At 39.7% G+C, this 27,771-nt stretch overlaps 1 protein-coding gene and 1 pseudogene across 2 annotated transcripts in view; both read left to right on the forward strand.

Annotated features, from left to right (window-relative positions):
• FCHO2 (FCH and mu domain containing endocytic adaptor 2) overlaps positions 1 to 27,771 on the forward strand; it is a 131,209-nt gene that overhangs the window by 16,195 nt on the left and 87,243 nt on the right. Inside the window, exons 3-5 of one of the 2 annotated variants that reach the window (XM_032145494.2) lie at positions 13,376 to 13,450; positions 14,429 to 14,570; positions 14,662 to 14,814. In XM_032145494.2, coding sequence (XP_032001385.1) covers positions 13,376 to 13,450; positions 14,429 to 14,570; positions 14,662 to 14,814 — 370 coding nt within the window. Of the gene's footprint in view, positions 1 to 13,375; positions 13,451 to 14,428; positions 14,571 to 14,661; positions 14,815 to 22,338; positions 22,433 to 27,771 lie in introns of those variants that run through there. The other variant, XM_058434227.1, reaches the window with a different exon arrangement.
• On the forward strand, positions 20,800 to 22,346 carry LOC116462768 (CTD nuclear envelope phosphatase 1-like; annotated as a pseudogene).

Consider the following 27,771-nt stretch of genomic DNA (forward strand, 5'->3'; position numbering starts at 1 on the left):
CTGACCTCAAGTGATCCTCCTTGCCCAGCCTTGCAAAGTGCTGAGATTATAGGTGTGAGCCACTGCACCTGGCTTTTTTGTTGTTGCCAAGATGGGGTCTCAGCATGTTGCCCAGGCTGGTCTTGAACTCCTGGTCTCAAGCAGTCCTCCCGCCACAGTCTCCCGAAGCACTATGATTACAGGAGGGAACCAGCACACCTGTCCTCCGTCTTTTCATATGCTTGTTTGCCAGCTGTGTATCTTCTTTAGTGAGGTATCCGTTAAAGTCTTTGGCCCATTTTTGTTTTTAATATGGTTGTTTGTGTTCTTACTCTTTTTTTAAAATTTTTTTTATTATACTTTAAACCCTGGGATATATGTGCGAACGTGCAGCGTTGTTACATAGGTATACATGTGCCATGGTGGTTTGCTGCACCAATCAACCTGTCATCCACATTAGGTGTTTCTCCTAATGCTATCCCTCCCCCAGTCCCCCAGCCCCCAACCCCCGAACAGGCCCTGGTGTGTGATGTTCCCCTCCCTGTGTCCATGTGTTCTCATTGTTCAACTCCCACTAATGAGTGAGAACGTGTGCTGTTTGGTTTTCTGTTCTTGTGTTAGTTTGCTGAGAATGATACTTTCCAGCTTCATCCATATCCCTGCAAAGGACGTGAACTCATGCTTTTTTATGGCTACATAGTATTCCATGGTGTATATGTGCCACATTTTCTTTATCCAGTCCATCATTGATATGCATTTGGGTTGGTTCCAAGTCTTTGCTATTGTGAACAGTGCTGCAATAAACATATGTGTGCATGTGTCTTTATAGTAGAATGATTTATAATCCTTTGGGTATATAGCCAGTAATGGGATTGCCAGGTCAAATGTTATTTCTGGTTCGAGATCCTTGAGGAATAGCCACACTGTCTTCCACGATGGTTGAACTAATTTACACTCCCACCAACAGTGTAAAAGCATTCCTATTTCTCCACATTCTCTCCAGCATCTGTTGTTTCCTGACTTTTTAATGATGGGTATTCTAACTGTCATGAGTTGGTATCTCATTGTGGTTTTGATTTGCATTGCTCTAATGACCAGTGATGATGAGCTTTTTTTCATGTTTCTTGGCTGCATAAACGTCTTCTTTTGAGAAGTGTCTGTTCATATACTTCGCCCACTTTTTGATGGGGTTGTTTTTTTCTTATAAATTTAAGTTCTTTGTAGATTCTGGATATTAGCCCTTTGTCAGATGGATAGATTGTAAAAATTTTCTCCCATTCTGTAGGTTGCCTGTTCACTCTGATGATAGTTTCTTTTGCTGTGCAGAAGCTCCTTAGTTTAATTAGATCCTATTTGTTAATTCTGGCTTTTGTTGCCATTGCTTGTGGTGTTTTAGTCATGAAGTCTTTGCCTGTGCCTATGTCCTGAATGGAATTGCTTAGGTTTTCTTCTAGGGTTTTTATGGTTTTAGGTCTTACATTTAAGTGTTTAGCCCATCTTGAGTTAGTTTTTGTATAAGGTGTAAGGAAGGGGTCCAGTTTCAGTTTTCTGCATATGGCTAGCCAGTTTTCCCAACACCATTTATGAAATAGGGAGTCCTTTCCCATTGCTTGTTTTTGTCAGGTTTGTCAAAGATCAGATGGTTGTAGATGTGTGGTGTTATTTCTGAGGCCTCTGCTCTGTTCCATTGGTCTATATATCTATTTTGGTACCAGTACCATGCTGTTTTGGTTACTGAAACGTTGTAGTATAGTTTGAAGTGATGCCTCCAGCTTTGTTCTTTTTGCCTAGGATTGTCTTGGCTATACAGGCTCTTTTTTGGTTCCATATGAAATTCAAAGTAGTTTTTTCTAATTCTGTGAAGAAAGTCAGTGAGTGCTTGATGAGGATAGCATTGAATCTATAAATTACCTTGGGCAGTATGGCCATTTTCACGATATGATTCTTCCTATCCATGAGCATGGAATGTTTTTCCATTTGTTTGTGTTCTCTCTCATTTCCTTTAGCAGTGGTTTGTAGTTCTCCTTGAAGAGGTTCTTCACATCTCTTGTAAGTTGTATTCCTAGGTATTTTATTCTCTTTGTGGCAATTGTGAATGGGAGTTCACTCATGATTTAGCTCTCTGTTATTGTTGTATAGGAATGCTTGTGATTTTTGCACATTGATTTTGTATCCTGAGAATTTACTGAAGTTGCTTACCAGCTTAAGGAAATTTTGGGCTGAGACGATGGGGTTTTCTAAATATACAGTCATGTCATCTGCAAACAGAGACAATTTGACATCCCCTTTTCCTATTTGAATACCCTTTATTTTTTTCTCTTTCCTGATTGCCCTGTCCAGAACTTCCAATACTATGTTGAATAAGAGTGGTGAGAGAGGGCATCCTTTTTTTGTGATGGATTTCAAAAGGAATGCTTCCAGTTTTTGCCCATTCAGTATGATATTGGCTGTGGGTTTGTCATAAATAGCTCTTATTGTTTTGAGATACGTTCCACCAATACCTAGTTTATTGAGCATTTTTTGCGTGAAGTGGTGTTGAATTTTGTTGAAGGCCTTTTCTGCATGTGTTGAGATAATCACGTGGTTTTTGTCATTGGTTCTGTTTATGTGATGGATTACATTTCTTGATTTGTGTATGTTGAACCAGCCTTGCATCCCAGGGATGAAGCTGAGTTGGTTGTGGTGGCTAAGCTTTTTGATGTGTTGCTGGATTTGGTTTGCCAGTATTTTATTGAGGATTTTCACATTGATGTTCATCAGGGATATTGGCCTGAAATTTTCTGTTTTTTTGTGTGTGTCTCTGCCAGGTTTTGGTATTAGGATGATGCTGGCCTCATAAAATGAGTAGTTAGGAGTCCCTATTTTTCTATTGTTTGGAATAGTTTCAGAATGAATGGTACCAGCTCCTCTTTGTACCTCTGTAGAATTTGGCTGTGAATCCGTCTGGTCCTGAGCTGTTTTTGGTTGGTAGGCTATTAATTACTGCCCCAATTTCAGAGCTTGTTATTGATCTGTCCAGGGATTCTACTTCTTCCTGGTTTAGACTTGGGAGGGTGTATGTGTCCAGGAATTTATCCATTTCTAATAGATTTTCTAGTTTATTTGCATAGAGGTATTTCTAGTATTCTCTGATGGTAGTTTGTAATTCTATTGGATCAGGGGTGATATCCCCTTTATCATTTTTTATTGTGTCTATTTGATTCTTCTCTCTTTTCTTGTTATTCTGCCTAGCGGTCTGTCTATTTTGTTGATGTTTTCAAAAAACCAGCTCCTGGATTCATTGATTTTTTTGAAGGGTTTTTCGTGTCTCTATCTCCTTCAGTTCTGCTCTGATCTTAGTTATTTCTTGTCTTCTGCTAGCTTTTGAATTTGTTTGCTCTTGCTTCTCTAGTTCTTTTAATTGTGATGTTAGGGTGTCAATTTTAGATCTTTCCTGCTTTCTCTTGTGGGCATTTAGTGCTACAAATTTCCCTCTAAACACTGTTTCAGCTGTGTCCCAGAGATTCTGGTATGTTGTGTCTTTGTTCTCATTGGTTTCAAAGAACTTACTTATTTCTGCCTTAATTTCATTATTTACCCAGTAGTCATTCAGGAGCAGGTTGTTCAGTTTCCATGTAGTTGTGCAATTTTGAGTGAGTTTCTTAATCCTGAGTTCTAATTTGATTGCACTGTGGTCTGAGAGACTGTTATGATTTCTGTTCTTTTGCATTTGCTGAGGAGTGTTTTACTTCCAATTATGTGGTCAATTTTAGAATAAGTGTGATGTGGTGCTGAGAAGAAGGTATATTCTGTTGATTTTGTGGGGAGGGTTCTGTAGATGTCTGTTAGGTCCGCTTGGTCCAGAGCTGAGTTCAATTCCTGAATATCTTTGTTAATTTTCTCTCTCATTGACCTGTCTAATATTGACAGTGGGGTGTTAAAGTCTCCCATTATTCTTGTGTGAGAGTCTAATTCTCTTTGTAGGTCTCAAAGAACTTGCTTTATGAATCTGGGTGCTCCTGTATAGGTGCATATATATTTAGGATAGTTAGCTCATCTTGATGCATTGATACCTTTACTGTTATGTAATGGCCTTTGTCTCTTTTGATCTTTCTTGATTTAAAGTCTGTTTTATCAAAGACTGGGATTGCAACCCCTGCTTTTTTTTGCTTTCCATTTGCTTGGTAAATATTCCTCCATCGCTTTATTTTGTGCCTGTGTGTGTCTTTACACGTGAGATGGGTCTCCTGAATACAGCGCACCAGTGAGTCTTGAGTCTTCATCCAATTTGCGAGTCTTTGTCTTTTAATTGGGGCATTTACCCTGTTTACATTTAAGGTTAATATTCTTATGTGTGAATTAGCTCCTGTCATTATGATGCTAGCTGATTATTTTGCCCGTTAGTTGGTACAGTTTCTTCATCATGTCGATGGTCTTTACAATTTGGTATGTTCTTGCAGTTGCTGATGTTGGTTGTTTCTTTCCATGTTTAGTGTTTCCTTCAGGAGCTCTTGTAAGGCTGGCCTGGTGGTGATGAAATCTCTCAGCATTTGCTTGTCTGTAAAGGATTTTATTTCTCCTTTGTTTATGAAGCTTTGTTTGGCTGGACATGAAATTCTGGGTTGAAAAGTCTTCTCTTTAAGAATGTTGAAAATTGGCCCCCACTCTCTTCTGGCTTGTAGGGTTTCTGTAGAGAGATCTGCTGTTAGTCTGATGGGCTTCCCTTTGTGGGTAACCTGACCTTTCTCTCTGGCTGCCCTTAACATTTTTTCCTTCATTTCAACCTTGGTGAATCTGACAATTACATGTCTTGGGGTTGCTCTTCTCGAGGAGTATCTTTGTGGTGTTCTCTATATTTCCTGAATTTGAATGTTGGCCTGTCTTGCTAGGTTGGGGAAGTTCTCCTGGATAATATCCTGAAGAGTGTTTTCCAACTTGGTTACATTCTCCCCATCACTTTCAGGTACACCAATCAAAAGTAGGTTTCGTCTTTTCACATAGTCCCATATTTCTTGGAGGCTTTGTTCATTCCTTTTCTTTTTTGTCTAATTCTTGTCTTCATGCTTTATTTCATTAAGTTGATCTTCAGTCTATGATATCCTTTCTTCCACTTGATCGATTTGGCTATTGATACTTGTGTATGCTTCACAAAGTTCTCATGCTGTGTTTTTCATCTCCATCAGGTCATCTATGTTCTTCTCTAAACTGATTATTCTAGTTAGCAATTCGTCTAACCTTTTTTCAAGGTACTTAGCTTCCTTGCATTGGGTTAGAACATGCTCCTTTAGCTTAGGAGAGTTTGTTATTACCCACCTTCTGAAGCCTACTTCTATCAGTTTGTCAAACTCATTCTCCATCCAGTTTTGTTCTCTTGCTGGTGAGGAGTTGTGGTCTTTTGTGCTTGAAACCCAGGGCCCTGGTGGTGTAGGCACCCGAGGGAATCTCCTGGTCGGCAGGTTGCGAAGGCTGTGGGAAAAGCATAGTATCTGGGCTGGAATGCACCATTCCTCACAGCACAGTCCCTCAAGGCTTCCCTTGGCTAGGGGATAGAGTTCCCCGACCTCTTGTGCTTCCTGGATGAGGCGATGCCCCATCCCGCTTCTGCTCGCTCTCCGTGAGCTGCACCCACTGTGTAACCAGCCCCAGTGAGATGAGCCGGGTACCTCAGTTGGAAATGCTGAAATCACCTGCCTTCTGCATTGATCTCGCTGGGAGCTGCAGACTGGAGCTGTTCCTATTCAGCCATCTTGCCAGCTGCCCCCTTATTGGGTTTTTAGAGTTCTTTATATATTTTGGATAATGGTCTTTTATCAGATGTGTCATTTGCAAATATTTTCTCACAGTCTGTGGTTTGTTTTCTCATTCTTTTGACATTGTCTTTCAAAGAACAGAAGTATTTAATTTTAAGAAAGTCCAACATATCCATTATTTATTTCATGGATTTTGTGTTTGGAGCACCTTTAGGTATTGGAATGCCTTTAGATATTGCGTCTAAAAAGTCATCACCATAGCCAAGGTCTGGTATATTGGAGTGCCTTTAGATATTGGAATGCATTTAGATACTGTTCTAAAAAGTCGTTACCATACCCAATGTCGTCTAGGTTTTCTCCCGTGTTATCTTCTAGGGGTTTTGTAGTTTTATGTTCTACATTTAGGTCTGTAATACATTTTGAGTTAATTTTTGTGAAGAGTGTAAGGTCTGTGTCTGGATTCTTTTTTTTTTTTTTTTTTTTTTTGCATATAGGTGTCCAGTTCCAGTACCATTTATTGAAAATGCTATCTTTGTTCCATTGTATTGCATTTGCTCCTTTTTTTTTTTGAGATAGAGTCTCGCTCTGTCGCCCAGGCTGGAGTGCAGTGGTGCGATCTCTGCTCACTGCAAGTTCCACTTCCAGGGTTCATGCCATTCTCCTGCCTCAGCCTCCTGAGTAGGTGGGACTACAGGCGCCCGCCACCACACACGGCTAATTTTTGTATTTTTAGTAGAGACAGGGTTTCATCGTGTTAGCCAGGATGGTCTCAACCTCTTGACCTCATGATCCGCCCGCCTTAGCCTCCCAAAGTGTTGGGATTACAGGCGTGAGCCACCACGCCCGGCCTTTTTTTAATACTTTTAAGTTCTGGGATACATGTGCAGAACGTGCAGGTTTGTTCCATAGGTATACATGTGCCGTGGTGGTTTGCTGCACCCATCAACCTGTCATCTACATATCTACATTAGGTATTTCTCCTAATGCTATCCCTCCCCTAGCGTTATTTTTTTATGTTTATTTATTTATTTTTTTGAGACAGGGTCTCGTTCTGTCGCCCAGGCTGGAGTGCAGTGCAGCCTCCACCTCTTGGGCTCAATCAGTTCTTCTGCCTCAGCCTACTGAATAGTTGGGACTCTACACGTGTGGCACCATGCCCAGTGTCTTTCAAAGTGATGAGACTTTTTTTTTTTTTTTTTTTGTAGAGACAGGGTTTCACCATGTTGCCTAGGCTGGTCTCAAACTCCTGTGCTCAAATGATCTGCCTACCTCTGCATCCCAAAGTGCCGGGATTTTACAGGCATGAGCCACTGTGCCCCACCTGATTTATTGTAGCTTCATAATAAGTCTTGAAGTTGGGTAGTATCAGTCTTCCAACTTTGTTCTGCTCCTTCAGTATTTTGTTGGCTCTTCTAGATCTTTTGCTATTTTCGTTTTTTTTTTACTATTACCAAGTAATGTTGCCTTGAATAGTTTTGCACATATGTCCTGGTATGCATATATATACATTTATATTGGGTATATACTCTGGAGTGGAATTGTGAGGCCATAAGGTATACGTATGTTCAACTTGAGTGACTAATACCAAAGAATTTTCCAAGGTGGTTGTATCAGTTTACACCACCTTCCATCTTTGAGACTTCCAGTTGCTTTATGTTCTTATCAACTCTTGGTATTGTCAGTCTTTTAATTTTAGCTTTTTTGATAATAGTAGTATCTATCTCATTGTGACCTTAATTTGCATTTCTCTGGTGAGTAATGGGATGATATGTTTTTCTTTTTCTCTCCTCACAACCTGTCGTTTGTGTGAATTATTGAAATTTGCGTGTTAAATCAACTTCCCATTCTTGGCCTAAACACAATTTGGTGGGGATGTAGTTGATCATTTTATGTGTTAGTGGATCAATTTGCTGCTATTTTATGTGCAATTTTTACATCTATACTTGTGAGTGAGATTGGCCTGAACATTTTATTTCTCTAAGTGTACTTGTTAGGTTTTGGTATCAAAGTTTGTTGGCTTCATAAAATGAATTGGGGAGTATATCCTATTAATGTATTTTCTGGCAAAATTTTTGAAAGATTATTGTTTTTTCCTCATGTGCTTAATAGAATTTTCTAGTAAAGCCAGCTAGGCTTGAAATTGTCTTTGTAGGAAGGTTTTAAATTACTTATTTAATTAATCATTATAGGACCATTCAGATTTTTTAGTTCTGTGAGTTTGAAAAGTTACATTTTTCTATGAATGTCTTAATTTTATCCAAACTTTAAGGTTTATTGCAAAAATTTATTATTATTATTATTATTATTTTTGAGACAGGGTCTCACTGTCATCCAGGCTGTAGCCTTGACCTCCTGGTCTCAAATGATCCTCCCACCCCAGCCTCCCAAGTAGCTGGGGCTATAGGGATGCACCACCATGCCCAGCTAATTTTTGTATTTTTTTTTGTAGAGATGAGGGTTCACCAGGTTGCCCAGGGTGGTCTCAAACACCTGAGCTCAAGCGATCCTTCTGCCTCGGCCTCCCAAAGAGTCGGGATTACAGGCATGAGCTATTGCACCTGGCCTGATTTCTATATGTTACACTTGGTTGATATGCCTTTTGAGTCTCTTAATCTATAGCCACCCACCTCATTACCTTTTGTTGTTGAAGAAACCAGAGTATTTGTTCTAATAGGGCCCCATATCCTGGAATATGCTAATTGCATATGCATAGTTTATTAAATATCTTCCTTTATCCCTGAATTTCCTCAAAGTTGTCATTTAAATCTAGCAGCATGATCAAATTCTATTCAGTACTTTTTTTTTTTGGACTGAGTCTCACTCTGTCACCCAGGCTGGAGTACAGTGGACTCACTGCAACCTCCACCTCCCAGGTTCAAGTGATTCTCCTTCCTCTGCCTCCCCGAGTAGCTGGGATTGCAGGTGCATGCCACCACGCCCATCTTATTTTTGCATTTTTAGTAGAGGCAGGGTTTCACCATGTTGGCCAGGCTGATCTCGGACTCCTGACCTCAGGTGATCCACCCGCCTCGGCCTCCCAAAGTGCTGGGATTACAGGCATGAGCCACTGTGCCCACCTCTATTCAGTTTTTTGGAAAGAATACTTCTTAGGTGGTGGTGTGTACTTCCACCAGAGGCATATATTATCCAAATATAACTGTTTCGTGATGTTAGTGGCCATTGGTGATAATCACCTAGATCTGTCATTTTATTAAGAATTTGCTTTCATTTATATTTTTGCTGGGCATGGAATTCCAGTTGATAGATTTTTTTAATTAATTCTTTTTGAAGATCGTTGCATTATCTATAGTTGAGATGTTAGCTATCAGTCTAGTTATTGGTTCTTTGAAGGTAACATTTGGTGGTGGGAAGAATTTGGTTGCTTTTAAGATTTCTTTATTTTGTTCTTTCTCTTTTTAATTTTCAGCGGTTTTTACTATAATGTGACTAGGACCAGATGTAATTGTTTGTAAACAATTTATCCTCTTAAAGTTTGTTGGGCTGCTTGGATCTGTGGTTAATATCTTTTATCAGTTTTGGAAAATTCCCCGTTATTATTTCTTCAAATATTTTCTCTAACTCATTCTTTCTCTTTACTCGTTTATCCGACATTTCTTGCTTTATCCTTTATATCTCTTCTCTGTTTTTCATTCTTTTTTGTCTTTCTGAACTTTAATGTTGGATAAATTATTCTCATCGATCTTTTAATTAACTAGATCTCTTTATTTTTTTAATTTTCCTCCTTTTTCCATCTCCTTTTTATGGTACAAATCTCAATATAGTATGTCTAATCAGCTGCTAAACCCCGTCCAAGGAGATATTAATTTTGGTTGTTGTATTTTCTAGATCTGTAATTTGCATTTTTTTTTCTTTTTTGCAAATTTGGTGTGCTTTCCTCCACTTCTTAAAATGATTTCCAGTTCTCTACTGAAATTCTTCTTTTGGAGTCTCTACTTGAAGGGCATGGGATTTTTCTATGCTTTCTACCTCTTGTGGACCTGAACTCTTTTACTTTTGGCTCCCTTACCCTGTGAGGCTGAGAAAAGCTGTTTCACTTCTCAACTGATCAGCGACCTCTTCTGGATACCCCCAAGGAAGAAGCTGCCCCACATACCTGACTGACTTGTCTGGATGCCCTTCTCTTGGATCTTGATTCTTAACTGCCCCTTAAGTTTTCTAATGCTTTTCAGTTACCTTGCCCCCACCCTCACCTTACCATGTTTTCTAAATTTTCCTCAGTGAGAAAAGTTTTTGTGTCAATATTCTTATTCACTATTACAGGTTAAGTATCCCTTATCTGAAATGCTTGGTACCAGAAGTCTTTTAGAATTAGGATTTTTTCAGATTTTGGAGTATTTGCATATACATAACAAGAAATCTTGAGAGTGAGACCCAAGTCTAAACTTGAAATTTATGTTTTATACACACCATATACTCATAGCCTGAAGGTAATTTTATACAATATTTTAACTATGTTTCTTTTTCTTTCTTTTCTTTTTTTGAGACCAAGTCTCGCTCTGTCGCCCAGCTGGAGTGCAGTGGCACGATCTCGGCTCACTGCAGCCTCTGCCTCCCGGGTTCACGCCATTCTCCTGCCTCAGCCTCCCGAGTAGCTGGGATTACAGGCGTGTGTCACCAAGCCCAGCTAATTTTTTTGTATTTTTAGTAGAGACGGGGTTTCACCGTGTTAGCCAGGATGGTCTCAATCTCCTGACCTCGTGATCCACCTGCCTCGGCCTCCCAAAGTGTTGGGATTACAGGCGTGAGCCACCACGCCCGGCCTATTTTAACTATTTTTCTACATGGAACAAAGTTTTGACTGAATTTTGACCATGACCTGTCACAAGGTCAGGTGTGGAATTTTCTGCTTTTGGCATCATGTTGGTCCTCAAAAAATATATAGATTTTGGAGCATTTCTGATATTTTGATTAGGGATGCTTGTTTGTTTATTTATTTATTTGAGACAGAGTTTCGCACTTGTTGCCCAGGCTGGAGTGCGGTGGCATGATCTTGGCTCACTGCAGCCTCCGCCTCCCGAATTCAAGCAATTCTCCTGCCTCAGCCTCCCGAGTAGCTGGGATTACAGGCACCCACTACTATGCCCAGCTAATTTTTGTATTTTTAGTAGAGACGGGGTTTCACCATGTTGGCCAGGCTGGTCTTGAACTCCTGACCTCAGGTGATCTGCCAGCCTCGGCCTCCCAAAGTGTTGGGATTACAGGCGTAAGCCACCGTGCCTGGCTGATTAGGGATGTTTAATCTGTACTGGAAATTGAACTTCTTTACCTTGCTTTAAACTCACCCATTGGTATGCTAATACTAACTGTTTTGGATGAACAAAGTATTACTCTTGTAGTAATAGTATTTTAAAATGACAGAAGAGCTTAAAGGAGCAGGAAAGAGTCACAGTACTATCAGCGAGAGGCAGTTACTGTTAGTATTTCCTTTTTGTTAGACAGTTGGTTTTTGTGCAAATTTGGTTGGGGAAGAGTTTGGAGATTAGTTTAGATATTCTGAGTTTGAGGTGGTTCAAATATCTTAATTATGTTTGGGGCAGTTAGATATTGAACAGATGGGTCAGTGCAAGAGCAGTGTGAAGATCTGAATTTAGACATTAGAAGCAGAAAATTAGTTGGACCAATCAAAGTAAATGGAGGGATGATGGTGGTTGTAGAATGTTCCCCTATTTTTTTTTTTTTTTTAATTATACTTTAGGTTTTAGGGTACATGTGCACAATGTGCAGGTTTGTTACATATGTATCCATGTGCCATGTTGATTTCCTGCACCCATTAGCTCGTCATTTAGCATTAGGTATATCTCCTAATGCTGTCCCCGCCCCCCCCACCCCCCACCCCACAACAGTACCCGGAATGTGATGTTCCCCTTCCTGTGTCCATGAGTTCTCATTGTTCAGTTCCCACCTATGAGTGAGAACATGCGGTGTTTGGTTTTTTGTCCTTGCAATAGTTTACTGAGAATGATGTTTTCCAGTTTCATCCATGTCCCTACAAAGGACACGAACTCATCATTTTTTATGGCTGCATAGTATTCCATGGTGTATATGTGCCACATTTTCTTAATCCAGTCTATTGTTGTTGGACATTTGGGTTGGTTCCAGGTCTTTGCTATTGTGAATAGTGCCGCAATAAACATACGTGTGCATGTGTCTTTATAGCAGCATGATTTATACTCCTTTGGGTATATACCCAGTAATGGGATGGCTGGGTCAAATGGTATTTCTAGTTCTAGATCCCTGAGGAATCGCCACACTGACTTCCACAATGGTTGAACTAGTTTACAGTCCCACCAACAGTGTAAATTAAGGGTAGCACACATTGAGAAGAGCCAGGCGAAAGGTAAAACTGTAAGTTTTGTAGTGTTAAGAAGGCCATACAGGCCGGGCGCAGTGGCTTATGCCTGTAATCCCAGCACTTTGGGAGGCCGAGTGGGGCAGATCACAAGGTCAGGAGTTTGAGACCAGCCTGACCAATATGGTGAAATCCTGTCTCTACTAAAAATACAAAAATTAGCTGGGCGTGGTGGTGGGTGCCTGTAGTCCCAGCTACTCGGGAGGCTGAGGCAGGAGAATCGCTTGAATCTGGGAGGCAGAGGTTGCAGTGAGCCAAGATCGCACCACTGTACTCCAGCCTGGGTGATAGAGCCATACTCCGTCTCAAAAAAAGAAGGCCATACAAAATGTATATTCTGTTTTTATAGGTTACATGTCTATAGGATAATTTGTGTCTTTTAGAATTCTATATTTAATGGCTGTGGATGTTTTTTACAGAATAAAATCTCATATGCTAAACAGTAGTTATATAAAACACAGTTTTCTAGTGTGAAATATTTGCTAATATTTTAGATCTAATCACAAAATAAATTAAGCCATGAATGAAGTTCAGGATTTCAGACTTGATGATTCATATTTAGTTTTGTGCAAATGACTGTCATTAATCTCTTGTTCTATTAAATGTGCATCACAGTGTTGAAGAATAATAAAACTAAGTACAACAAAGAAGTATTAAATACAAATGACACACTTATCACAGTGAATCAGCTTACAGAGAAAGAGAATACAAGAAGTAGCACTCATGTATTTCCTGTTCAGATAAGTATTGGTACTAAAGATAAAAAGAGTTGTGATTCCATTAAAACTTTTTCTATGGCTGAGCATGGTGGCTCATGTCTATGATCTCAGCACTTTGGGAGGCTGAGGTGGGAGGATTGCTTGAGCCCTGGAATTCCAGATCAGCCTGGGCAACATAGCGAGGCCCCATCTCTACAAAAAAATACAAAAATTAGCTGGGTGTTGTGGGGCATGCTTGTAGTGCAAGCTACTCAGGAGGCTGAGGTGGGAGGATTGCTTAAGCCTCAGAGGTCAAGGCTGCAGTGAGCTATGATCATACCACTGTACTCCAGCCTGGGTGACAGAGCAAGACTCCATCTCAAAAAAAATTTGTGTGTGTGATATAAATTATTTTAGTTCTATATCAGAAAGGACATTTAAAGATAGGCCAGAAATTCATGACTACGTATATGTACTTATTTTTAACAGGTAATTTTTGAGGTATCTTTTTGTTTTGCATTTTTAATTGTATTTTGATATCTTTGCTGTTTTTGGTCACTGAATAAGAGGTATTATGATGTGGATATTTGATTTAACAGAGCTACCATAGAGGAGGCATACTCTAGGTCAATGACAAAACTAGCAAAATCTGCAAGCAATTATTCACAACTTGGGTGAGTTAATTTCTTCCTCTTTTTCAATGTTCATTTAGGCAAAGTTCTTAAGGATTCTAGGTTCCTTTTGAGGACCTAACAGTTCAAAAACATAGTAAAATATATGCTTATTTTAAAAGTATCTGTAAATATTAATATATTCTTCACTTGTTAGAAAATATAATTGAACTTGCTGAATCAGTCAATGCAGTCAAAAGTAAACGAAATTTATTTTTTCCCTTTTTAAAAACTTACTTAGTCATTCAATAGTGTTTGAGATTATAAATGTTTATCTTATGCACATGCAATGTATTTATTCTAGTTGTCTGTAAGTTCCTATTTAAATTCTGTTGTAGTTTAACAGTGATCTTTAAAAACTCACTTAAGATAAACTTTATTGAAATGATTAAGATGCATTAAAAATGTCTCCTGTGATTTTATAGACTGTCATTAAATCTTCCTTTTAAAAATTTGTATTAAAAATGTGTTCCTTGAAAAATGAAAAGAATGAAAAGAATACATTTAAAATGAGATGTGCTCATTGCCATAACAATTATGGAAAGAATAATTATCTAAAAGTTGGACTTTTGTGTGTTTAAATTCACAGAAACTTTGTTTTTGATGAAACATTTTAAATGGAATACTTGTTTTAAATTGAAGTTTGATAACAGTTAATTTTTAACAATAGACAGTGATAGGCTTCTGATACAAGTATAAATAACTAAATCAACTCAGAAATTAATATAATTAAGAGGGTTAAGACGTGATAATGTAATTAACCCATTTCTATATTCCTGAGGTCCAAAAATATTTTAAATAACCAATGATAAAAAAAATTCAAGATCAGCCTGTCAACCATTTTATTCATTATTTTAATTTCATCTTTTGCCTAAATAAAGTTGCCGTATATACCACTATTGTTTCCATTGTTTCCCTGTTAGAACCTTAATTTTCTTTTTTACTTTTAGTAAGTTATTCCCATATTTTTTATTTTCTTAGAACATTTGCACCAGTATGGGATGTATTCAAAACATCTACAGAGAAATTAGCAAATTGTCACTTGGATCTTGTTAGAAAATTACAAGAATTAATAAAGGAAGTTCAGAAGTATGGAGAAGAACAAGTAAAATCTCATAAAAAGGTATCAGTTTTTTTCCTGTTAAAGAATTGATTGGTCAGATATTGAGTTTTTATAGTTCAGTCGTTTTGATGAATCGTTTCTTACTAAACAGACTAAAGAAGAAGTTGCAGGAACTCTGGAAGCTGTCCAAACCATTCAGAGCATAACTCAGGCCCTCCAGAAATCCAAGGAAAATTACAATGCCAAGTGTGTAGAACAGGAGCGTTTGAAAAAGGAAGGAGCTACACAAAGAGAAATAGAAAAGGTAATCATAATAAAAATTACATATCTGTGGTTTCAAAGCACCTTGACATACAAAATTGCATTTAATATTTAGATCAAACTCAAAATTATCTCATTTTAAAGATGAAGACACTGTGCCTTACAGTCCTAGTGATTTACCCAAGTAAAACACAGGAGATTTGTAAAGTATATTGTCTGTGGTAAATAGGTTAGCAAGCACTAAAAAACAATGATTGATTTGAGACGGAGTTTTGTTCTTGTGCCCAGGCTGGAGTGCAGTGGCGCGATCTTGGCTCAGTGCAGCCTCTGCCTCCTGGGTTGAAGTGATTCTCCTGCCTCAGCCTCCCAAGTAGCTGGGATTACAGGCTCATGACACCACATCCAGCTAATTTTGTATTTTTAGTAGAGATGGGGTTTTGCCATGTTGGTCAGGTTGGTCTCGAACTCCTGACCTCAGGTGATCCGCCTGCCTTGGCCTCCTCAAGTGCTGGGATTACAGGCATGAGCCACCACACCCAACCAAAAAACAATGATTTTTTAAATGTCAGTGACACATTTTCAGGATATTTTTGTGGTAACATAATTGAGGTAATTACTTTGTGTAAAATTTAACCATGAGGTAAAATTGTTTTGAAACAAGATTTTGGTATATTTAGAAAGATATAGGTACTTGCACATAAGCTTTAAATATGTGTTGTGGTGATTTATTGCTGACTTTGGGCACATTTATGTAGCATTGTGGTAAACCACAACCTTTTCTTCCATTTATGTTTTAATGGAAGGTAGCTTTTCTCCTTTCAAAACAGTTTAACCATTTACTTATTTGATATGGTATATCTCACTTAAGAATGAGCCATGTGGAGCGATAATTTTGAAAGCTTTGTAAAATGTTTGAAATATCCAGTAAAAAAAGAAAACCAAATTGTACCAATAGTATGATTATGACTATAAAAGGGCTGTGTATTTATATACTTTTACATGTTTAAATGCACACTTTATTTTTGATGAAGCATATTAAACGGAATACTAATTTTACATTGAAGTTTGATAAGAGTTAATTTTTAACAATAGATGGTGACAGAAAGTCTTCTGTTACAAGTCTGAATAAACAAATCAACTCAGAAATTAATATCATATAATTAAATAAGAGGGGCTGTTACAAGACTTGTGATAATGTAATTAATCCATTTCTATATACCTGAGGTCAAAAATATTTTAAACAACTAACCAATGAAATATGATATATGACTATGCATGGGCAAAAAACTAGAAGAGAATGTGGAAAAATGAAAATAGGTGATTTAGAATTTGGAGCAATAAGGCACATAATCTCAGGACCTTCTGGGGACTGTGTCACAGATGAAAAAAATGAATTTGGAGCAATATATTGTGTTTATATAATAAATAAAAATTGGGTTTGTATAATAAAAATTGAGAGGGGCGAAAATGAGACACAGTAAATTCATGGTTTGAAAACACCCTCTGCTTCAGACATAGCAATTATGAATAAAATATAAAAAGGGAAAACAAAATAACAGGGTCCAAAAAGAATAATATTTTATCACTGTGGACCAGAATAGAACAGAAATCCAAAATGGCACGTAGAGATTGATTATGCAAGCTGTTGAACTCAAAAGTCCTAAAGTAGGCAGTGGAATTTGGCTCTTACATGGCAAAAGGGACTAAAAGCTCCCCTCTTGGGATGAGGTACAAGGAGCCTGGCTCATTGCCTGAAACTATAGATAGGGAGAGAAGAAGGCTCTTGGGTTGCTGACAAGAACTAAAGCCTTATTGGAAGTTGGGGATTTAGGGACACAGATACAGAGACACAATCCTGACTTGAAATCAAGCCAAGGAATCATTTCATGACTATTTTGGCCATATCTACAATATTCTTGCAGGGAAGTAATTAAAAATTACTTTCGTAAGACTGAAATGAAATTGGGGCCTTGGAGAGGTGGCAGGAGATAACCTGAAAACTGCCTGGGGACGGGTGAGCATAAAGTATAAAGCATAACACAATTCTAGGAGGTACCATTTATGTTTTATTCTATGAATGTTCAGCAATACTGATGAAGGGAGAGAGAGAAGAAGAGAAAAGAGGGCAAAATCCAAAAAAAAAACTCCTATTCTGAATGAGCAAACAGCCAAAATTGTAGAGCACACCTAAGAAATCTAATACTAGAACAACCAATAAATTCAATAATTGGAATAAGAATTTACTCCAGATGAAATTTAAATTTCTAAAAAACGAGCAAAAACGATGTGTCTTGAGGATGTTCAAATAAACATAAACTTACATTAAAGAAGATTAAGAAATTAAACGTAATGAAACAAGATCTACTAGATAGAAAAAAACAGCTAATTGAAAACTTGAAAATGAAAAATATGGTTATTGAACTTTTTAAAAAGCAGTAGAGGAAAGAAACTTTAGACTTGTTATAGTCAAAGAATGAGTTTTGAAGATAGTATGGAGGGACCTTACCCAGAACATAGTAGGAGAAGCAAACGTTACCAACATTGATCCAATACTAATTTCAGAAGGAAAAAAATGGAGGAGATGGAAGGACAAGTAATATTTGAAGAGTTAACAGCTCAAAATGTTTCAGAATTGAAGAAATTCAAGAGCCCTTATATTGAAAGTACATTATAGGTATTAAGCAGGTTAAATAAATTCAGACCTAGACCCCAGAGAAAAAGAAAATGGAGATTTTTTTTTTTCCTCATATGAAATCAGAATGCATTTTCAATTGGTGGTATTGTATAGTCATGGTTGGTAAGGTAGCTTGTATGGTGTAGTTGAATTGCCTGTGTAAACTTCATTGCATGATTGGACAGCTACAATGCTTTGATATTTCAGTTAACAGACCATTTAAGGACCATTTGAGGAAGTAATGGCTTTGATTATTTTCTGAAAATCTTTTAGTGATACCTTTTGGTAAGATCAAGTGCTTGGAAGAAAATCTGAAGATAATAATGGAGCACTTTAAAGAAATGGTCTGTCAACTGACAAAAACAAGCAATGGGGAAAGGATTCCCTATTCAGTAAATGGGTCTGGGATAACTGGCTAGCCATATGCAGAAAATTGAAACTGGACTCCTTTTTTACACCATATACAAAAATCATCTCCAGATGGATTAAATACTTAAATGTAAAACCCAAAACTATAAAAACTCTGGAAGACAACTGAGGCAGTACCATTCTGGACATAGGAACGGGCAAAGATTTCATGACAAAGACACCAAAAGCAATTGCAACAAAAACAAAAATTAACAAATAGCATCTAATTAAACGTAATGGTTTCTGCACAGCAAAAGAAACTATCAAAAGAGTAAATAGACAACCTGTAGAATGGGAGAAAATGTTTGCAAACTGTGCATCTGACAAAGGTCTAATATCCAGCATCTATAAGGAACTTAAACAAATTTAAAAGAGAAAAACAATCCTATTAAAAAGTGGGCAAAGGAAATGAACAGACACTTCTCAAAAGAAGACATACATGCAGCCAACAAGCATATGAAAAAAAGCTCAACATCACTGATGATCAGAGAAATGCAAATCAAAACCACAATGAGATACCATCTCACACTAGCCAGAATGACTATTATTAAAAAGTCAAATAACAGATGCTGACAAGGTTGTGGAGAAAAGGGAATGCTTATACACTGTTGGTGGGAGTGTAAATTAATTCAGCCATTGTGGAAAGCAGTGTGTGGCGATTCTTCAAAGAGCTAAAAACAGAACTACTGTTCACCCCAGCAGTCCCAGTACTGGATATATCCCCAAAGGACTATAAATCGTTGTACCATAAAGACATGTGCATGTGAATATTAATTGCAGCACTATTCACAATATCTAAATGCCCATCAGTGACATTTGATAAAGAAAATGTGGTACATATTCACTGTGGAATACTATGCAGCCATAAAAAAGAATGAGGTTGTATCTCTTGTGGGAACATGGATGGAGTTGGAGCCTATTATTCTTAGCAAACTAATGCAGGAACAGAAAACCAAATATTGCATATTCTCATTTATAAGTGGGAACTAAACAACGAGAACACATAGAAAGAGAGGAACAACAGACACTGGGGCCTACTGGAGGGGAGAGGGTGGGAAGAAAGGAAGAAGGAGAGGATCAGAAAAAATACCTATCAGTTACTGTGCTTATTACCTGGATGACGCATAAGCTGTGCACCACATCCCCGTGACACACAGTTTACCTATATAAGAAACCTTCACATGTTCCCCTGAACCTAAAATAAAAGTTAAAAAAAGGAAATGCTTTGTCAGTAAACAGAAAACTGAAAATAATTTGAAAGAAATAATCATAATACATATAAATGTATTAGACTCCTGGTGTGGTTTGTTTTCTGTTGCTTATGACAGAATACCTGAAACTGGGTAATTTTTTTTTTTTTTGAGACAGAGTCTCACTCTGTCACCCAGGCTAGGGTGCAGTAGCGGCATCTCAGCTCACTGCAACCTCCACCTCCTGAGTTCAAGCAATTCTGATGACTCAGCCTCCCGAATAGCTGGGATTACAGTCGTGTGCCACCTCGCCTGGCTAATTTTTGTGTTTTTAGCAGAGATGGGGTTTCACCATGTTGGCCAGGCTGGTCTTGAACTCCTGACCTCAAGTGATCTGCCTGCCTTGGCCTCCCAAAGTGCTGGGTCTGAGCCACCATGCCTGGCTTGAAACTGGGTAATTTATAAAGAAAGGAATTTATTTTTTACAGTTATGGAGGATGAGAAGGACGTCCAACATTGAGGGGCCACATCTAGTGAGAGCCTTCTTGCTTGTGGGGAGTCTGCTGAATTCTCAGAAGATGCAAGACCTCATATGAGGGGGCTGAGTGTGTTTAGGTCTCTCTTTGCTCCTTATAAAGCTGTCATTCCTATTTCCATGATAATCCATTGATTCATGAACCGATTAATACATTAATAGATTAATCTATTTACGAGGGCAGAGCCTTCATGACTGAATCATCTATTAAAGGCTCCACCTCTCAATACTGCCACATTGGGGATTAAGTTTCACAAGCATTCAAACCATAGCAGCTCCTCTAATCATAGATCAATTGTCAAATTGAAAAAAAAAATCCTGTTGGCCAGGCATGGTGGCTCACACTTGTAATCCCAGCACTTTGGGAGGCCAAGGTGGGTGGATCACCTGAGGTCAGGAATTAAAGACTAGCCTGGCCAACATGGCCAAACCCCTTCTCTGCTAAAAAGACAAAAATTAGCCAGGCGTGGTGGCAGGCGCTTGTAATCCCAGCTACTCAGGAGGCTAAGGCAGGAGAATCACTTGAACCCAGGAGGCGGAGGTTGTAGTGGGCCAAGATCGTACCACTGCACTCCAGCCTGGGCAACAAGAGGGAAACTCCGTCTCAAAAAAAAAAAAAAAATCCTGTTATGTATTTCATATAATGGGACACAATACAGTAGTTTAAATAAATATTACTCTTGCAAAGAAAAGGGGAAAGAATAGATTGAGTCTTGAAGCTAGGTGATGGATTCACATTAAAAAAGAATGACATGTATTAACGTGAGTAAATGTAAAAAGCATAATATTGAGCAAGAAAAAGTTTCAAAAGGATGTGTAGAATTTGATGCCTTTTATATAACCTTTAATTCTGTGTAAAAAAAGAAAAAAGCTATTGACCCTCTGCTTTCCCCCCTCCCTTCCCCCTTCATCCTTGCTCCCTTCCCCACTGTCCCCTCCCCCAATTATCCTTCCCCTTCTCTCCTGGTCTCGGAGGACCCAATCCTAGCCCGACGTGTCTCAGCCCCCAACTGCCCCGAAGCCGTTGGCGCCACTCCCAGCCCGTGTGGGCCCCCGCAGGCTGCCCACGCCTGTCCGCCAGCTCCCCGTTCCGCTGGGCTTTCCAAAACCTCGCCAGGGGTGACTTTCTGAGCCGCTTGCTCCATCCCCCTCTCTGCAGCCTCTCCTGCCACTCAGGGCTGCCGTTCCCCCTCCCGGCAACGGGGGGCTGGCGGAGCTGTGCCACGGGGGCCCCCGGAGCCGGCGGGGCCGGCAGTGCCGGGGTCATCAGGATGATGCGGACGCGGTGTCTGCTGGGGCTGCGCACGTTCGTGGCCTTCGCCGCCAAGCTCTGGAGTTTCTCCACTCTTTTGCGGTGGCAGATCTGCACGGTAATTCAGCACCAAACTGTTCAATATGATATCCTCCCCTTATCTTCTGGTCCTGGAATCAGCTAGGTGAAGAGGAAGATCCTGGTGCTGGATCCGGATGAGACACTTATTCACTCCCACCGTGATGGGGTCCTGAGGCCCACAGTCTGGCCTGGAACGCCTCCTGACTTCATCCTCAAGGTGGTAATAGACAAACATCCTGTCCGTTTCTTTGTACATTAGAGGCCCCATGTGGATTTCTTCTTGGAAGTGGTGAGCCAGTGGTGGGAGCTGGTGGTGTTTATAGCAAGCATGGAGATCTATGGCTCTGCTGTGGCAGATAAACTGGACAATAGCAGAAGCATTCTTAAGAGGAGATACTACGGACAGCACTGCACTTTGGAGTTGGGCACCTACATCAAGGACCTCTCTGTGGTCCACAGTGACCTCTCCGGCATTGTGATCCTGGATAACTCCCCAGGGGTTTACAGGAGCCATCCAGACAAGGCCATCACCCTCAAATCCTGGTTCAGTGACCCCAATGACACAACCCTTCTCAACCTGCTCCCGATGCTGGATGCCCTCGGGTTCACTGCTGATGTTGGTTCTGTGCTGAGCCGCAACCTTCACCAGTATAGCCTCTGGTGACAGCTGCTCCCCCTTCACCTGAGTTGGGGTTGAGAGAAAAGGGAGGGCGAGCCCTTGGGATGCCGTTTGATGCCCTGTCCAATGTGAGGACTGCCTGGGCAGGGTCTGCCCCTCCAACCCCTCTCTGCACTGGAAGCCCTACACTCCACTTGGAGTCTGGATGGATGCATGGGCCTGGGGCCCTGAAGCAGCCTCACTCTAACTTCGTGTTCACACTCCATGTGTGAATCGAGTTCAGGCTGGGAGACAGGCGGAGGCCTAGGAGAACTAAAACAGTGTTTGTGGTGGAGAGGCAGGACTGGCCAGAGTTACAGATATACAGTGATCCAGGAGGCTCAAAGAGAAGCCAAGTCAGCTTTGTTGTGATTTGATTTTTTTTTCTAAACTCTTGTACAAAACTGAAAAAAAAAAAGCTATTTATATACAAGTAAAGTATTAGGGACATGTATGGGGACAGTAAACAATAAGCACATGATGGAAATTACTTGTGATGAGAAAGTAAGGGGAATGGGACAGGAGCTGACCATATTCAAAATATAATAATTACTTTAAAAAATGTGGCCGTTCATGGTGGCTTACACCTATAATCCCAGCACTTTGGGAGGCTGAGGCGGGTGGATCACGAGGTCACGAGATCGAGACCATCCTGGCTAACACGGTGAAACCCTGTCTCTACTAAAAATACAACAAATTAGCCAGGCGTGGTGACGGGCGCCTGTAGTCCCAGCTACTGGGGAGGCTGAGGCAGGAGAATGGCGTGAACCTGGGAGGCGGAGCTTGCAGCGAGTCGAGATCGAGCCACTGCACTCCAGCCTGGGCAACAGAGCGAGACTCTGTCTCAAAAAAGAAAAAAAAATGTAAGTCACAGGAGCAGTTTACTCTTGGTAGATACTATAACGTTCATGCCCAACAGTGAATTGGTATGGGTTTCATATCGTTAATGCAAATGTCTATGATCTAAATTAGTTAAAACTATCCAGAGGGTTAAAGTACTGCTGGGTTAAATACTGTTATCTTGTTTTTTGTGAACCCTAGTGGGCTTGCCATAGTACCTAGTGTGCCATGACACTCAAAAAATATATGGTGACTAGAGACTACACATAAATAAATGATTCTGAGTCTTTTCATATAAACCAAAACAAGTTTAATGTAATGATTTAGATGCAATTAAAGGATTTTTTTTTTTTTTTTTTTTGGTCTAGAGATGAGGTCTCACTGTGTCACCCAGGCTGGAGTGCAGTGGTGGTATGATCATAGCTCACCGCAGCCTGGAACTGCTGGGCACAGGCGATCACCTCACTGCCTCAGCCTCTCGAATAGCTGGGATCACAGGTGTGAATGATCAGGCCCGGCTCATGATTTCTTTTTTATTAAAATATTGAGCAGGAGTGGAGCATGTAGTTGTGTCCAAGGGTTGTGAGTTGGCTAAAATTCACTCTGTGCTTCACAGGGATGGACTTTGGTGGGATGGATTACTCAGAGGAAGGGGTGCTTTTTTCTAATTAGTCTTCTCAGAGGTGGCATCTCTGCTTGTGATATTAGCTATTGTTAGTGGGTTCTCTGATTTGTAATATATTTTAATCCAAGTCAGTTATTTTGGCCTATCATAAGGTTTTTATTAACAACAATGTAGATTTTTTTTTTAAAGTCATAGATCTTTGAATAATTTTTTTGTGACTTAAAAACATAAATACTATAGCTGTTATAACATAATTTGGTTATCATCTCATTCACTCATTCACAGGCCTTTTTTTTTTTTAATTATTTTTATTTTTAAGATGGAGTCTCGGCCGGGCGCGGTGGCTCAAGCCTGTAATCCCAGCACTTTGGGAGGCCGAGGCGGGCGGATCACGAGGTCAGGAGATCGAGACCATCCTGGCTAACACGGTGAAACCCCGTCTCTACTAAAAATACAAAAAATTAGCCGGGCGTGTTGGCGGGCGCCTGTAGTCCCAGCTACTCGGGAGGCTGAGGCAGGAGAATGGCGTGAACCCGGGAGGCGGAGCTTGCAGTGAGCCGGGATTGCGCCACTGCACTCCAGCCTGGGGCACAGAGCAAGACTCCGTCTCAAAAAAAAAAAAAAAAAAAAAAGATGGAGTCTCGCTCTGTTACCCAGGCTGGAGTGCAGTGGCATGATCTTGGCTCACTGCAATCTCTGCCTCCTGGATTCAAGCGATTCTCTTGCCTCAGCCTCCCAAGTACCTGGGATTACAGGCATGTGTCACCACGCCCAGCTAATTTTTGTATTTTTAGTAGAGATGGGATTTCACCTTGTTGGCCAGCCTGATCTGGAACTCCTGACCTCAGGTGATAACGCTGGTCTCAGCCTTCCAAAGTCTGGGATCACAGGTGTGAGCCACCACACCCGGCCACAAGCCTTGATTTTTATAAAACACCACTTAGTAGGTACTCATGTTTGTGGACTATTGACTAAATACTTATTTTATATGTATATACTGGCTTCACGGATTGTACTGTAAAAGTCATCGGCACTTAAAATGTTTTTAGTAGTATATTAATAAGTTTATAATGCTAAGGAAATGAATAAAACTTAGATTTGTTTTATTATCATAGGTAATGTATTAAAGCCACTCTTTTGCTTATGAGAAGAAATGTAGCTATTACTTTTAAAGCACAGTTTCCTCTTAAGAACAAATGCTCCAACTTCCCTTTTATTTTAATTAATTAGTGAATTAATTAACTAGTGAATTAATTTTTCAAGACAGGGTCTCCCTCTGTTTTCCAGGCTGGAGTGCAGTGGCACAATCATGCCTCACTGTAACCTTGAACTCCTAGACTTAAGCAATCCTTCCACCTCAGCTTCCAGAGTAGCTGGGACTACAGGCGTGTGCCACCATGCACAGCCAATTTAAAAAAAAAAAATTTGTAGGCCAGGCACGGTGGCTCATGCCTGTAATCCCAGCACTTTGAGAGGCCGAGGCAGGTGGATTACCTGATGTCAGGAGTTTGAGACCAGCCTGGCCAAACGTAGTAAAACCCGGTCTCTACTAAAATACAAAATTAGCCGAGTATGATGGTGGATGCCTGTAATCCCAGCTACTCAGGAGGCTGAGGCAGGAGAATCTCTTGAGCCGGGTAGGTGGAGGTTGCAGTGAACAAAGATCGCGCCACTGCATTCCAGCCTGGGCAACAAGAGTGAAACTCAGTCTGAAAAAAAAAAAAAAAAGGCTGGGGGCAGTGGCTCACGCCTGTAATCCCAGCACTTTAGGAGGCCAAAGTGGGCGGATCACCTGAGGTTGGGAGTTTGAGACCAGCCTGAACAACATGAAGAAACCCCATCTCTGCTAAAAATACAAAATTAGCCAGGCATGGTGGTGCATGCCTGTAATCCCAGCTACGCGGGAGGCTAAGGCAGGAGAATCTCTTGAACCCAGGAGGCAGAGGTTGTGGTGAGCCAAGATCGCGCCATTGCACTCCAGTCTGGGCAACAAGAGTGAAACACCATCTCAATAAAAAAAAAAAAAATTGTAGACACAAGGTCTCATGTTGCACAGGCTGGTCTCAAATTCCTAGTCTCAAGCCATCCTCCTGCTTCGGCTTCCCAAAGTGGTGGGATTACAGGCATGAGCCACCACACCTGGCCCAACTTCCCTTTTAATAATGACTACAAAAGTTGTCACTTTTTTATGATGCCATTCAGTTTCTATAATTCTACCTTAAGAATTTATAGCATTCCTAACTAAGCATAATATGTTATTTAGAAAGTTGTTTCGACAATAATTTAGTATTGTGTAGCTGTTTCTTATGAAAGATGTTTCTTGCTTTAAAAAAATATACATGTTTCTGGTGGGGCATGGTGGCTCATGCCTGTAATCTCAGTGCTTTGGGAGGCCAGGGTGGAGGGATCACTTGAGGCTGGGAGTTTGAGACCAGCCTGGGCAATGTAGTGAGACCTCATCTCTACAAAAAGTTTTTAAAAAAATTAGTCGGTGTGAGACTGCACCATTGCACTCCAGCCCAGGCCTGCAACAGCAAGACTGGTGGCACATACCTGTAGTGCTAACTACTCAGGAGGCTGAGGCAGGAGGAGGATTGCATGAGGCCAGGAGGTTGAGGCTGCAGTGAGCCGTGATTGCACCACTGTACTCCAGCCCAGATGACAGAGCGAGATCTTGTCTCAAAAAAAAAAAAAAAAAAAAAAGAAAAGAAATTTCTTTATTAGTTAGTGCTTCTCTTTTCCATTTTCTAAGATGCTTCTCTATTTCTTTTTTCTTTCATTTTTTTTCTCCCTATCATCTTGTATTAAAGATGCTTCTTAAAGTTGATTTGTAATTTCCTTAAGATTCTGACTCTGGCATATCAATTTTACCTTTCAAGAGTAAGAGCTAGGCTGGGCATGGTGGTGGCTTATGCTGGTAATCCCAGCACTTTGGGAGGCCAAGGCAGGAGTCCAGGAGTTCAAAACCAGCCTGGGCAACACAGTGAGAGCCCATCTCTACAAAAAAAGAAAAAAAAATTAGCCAGGCATAGTGGCATGTGCCTATAGTCCTAGGTACTTGGGAGGCTGAAGTACTTGAGCCCAGTAGTTTGAGGCTACATTCTATCCTGGGTGACAGAGTGATACCCTGTCTCAAAAAAAAAAAAAAAAAAAAAAAAAGCTGATTGAAAAAATGTAAGTTAGAACTTAAAAAGAGTACCTTCTTTCTTTCTTCATGCTTTCAAATAAGAGAAATAAAATTTTATAGTTTCCTGATATCAGAGGGTATGCTTCATAAAACTTCTTTGTTTAGAATTTTGATTTAGATCCAGCTGTTAACCTTTGAGATAAAGATAATAGTTTTATAGCCAGAAGTAGTGAACAAATAAGTGCAGAATGTATAGTCCAGGATTTATAGTGAGAATATCATGAGAGGAAAAAAAGAAATTTATGAAAATATGCTGGTGTAAAAGCCTTAATGGTTTTATCCCTCTTAACTCAGTAGAGATTTGAGTAGCAAAATTAGTTAGAATTCTAGAGACTACTTGAGTATAGGAAGATGTAATGATTCAGGATCTTCCCTCCATCTCTTAAAGGCCTATAATGTTTGATGCATAGTGTTATAAAATAATTTCTTTGTTTATACTTTAGAAATACATGTCTTTTATAAGTAGTAATGTTCCCTCCATGTGGTCATCCTTTATTACTATTAGGTTATAAATTTCTTGTTAGTGAGAAACTATCATTGTATTGTCCATAACACAGCATATATGTTTACTTGGAAAATAATCATAGCAAAATATTATTTGAATTCTTCCACTTCATTAATATCATAAAATTAGTTTGAGTTTATTTTAGCTATAGGCTTTAGAATAGATGCTTACTTTTTAAAATGACTTATTCAAATATTTTTCTGATTTGCTATTATATTATGAAGTGATAATTTGCATGCAACAGTAAATAAATGTTTAGTTCCTAGCCTATCACCACGCTGGGAACTATGAATGTTTTTAAGGCTAAATACATGTTATTGTTTCTGTCTTCAAGAAGCTTTCTTTTTCTTGGAGAGCCAAGACATATTAAATAGTACAGAACAAGAAGTTAGAGGGTTGAATGGTAAGTTGAGAAGGTGTGGTATCTTATTTTGTACACAATCTATAAAAAGAAAATCTGCTGTTTGTCTCAAAAGAAATTGCTATTAAAAGAAATTTATTTTTAAAAAGGTAATTTATTTCACACAATCTTTCCCGTTTTATTTTTATGGTATTTGTTTTTTTGTTTTTTGAGTCAGGGTCTCTGTTGTCTGGGCTGGAGTGTGGTGGTATTATCATAGCTCACTGCAGCCTTGAACTCTTGGGCTCAAGTGATTCCACCTCAGCTTCTTGAGTAGCTGGGACCACAGGTGTGTGCCACTGTGCCTGGATAATTTATTTTATTTTTGGAGAATGGGGTCTCGCTATATTGCCCAGGCAGGTCTCGAACTCCTGGGCTCAAACTATTCTCCGCCTCTGCCTCCCTAAGAGCTGGGATTACAGGCATGAGCTGCTGCACCTGGCTTATTTTTTAAAAATTTTTATTGTATTTTATTTTTTAAAAATTTTGGTAGAGACAAGGTCTCACTTTGTTGCCCAGTCTGGTCTTGAACTCCTAGCCTCAAGTGATTGCTCCTGCCTTGGCTTCCCAAAGTGCTGGGATTATAGGCATGTGCCACCATGCCCACCCAGTAAATTACTTGTAAAAATGTATGCACGGTCATTA

The sequence above is a fragment of the Hylobates moloch genome, unplaced genomic scaffold (genome assembly GCF_009828535.3).
Source record: "Hylobates moloch isolate HMO894 unplaced genomic scaffold, HMol_V3 SCAFFOLD_23, whole genome shotgun sequence".
NCBI classification, from domain to species: Eukaryota; Metazoa; Chordata; class Mammalia; order Primates; family Hylobatidae; genus Hylobates; species Hylobates moloch.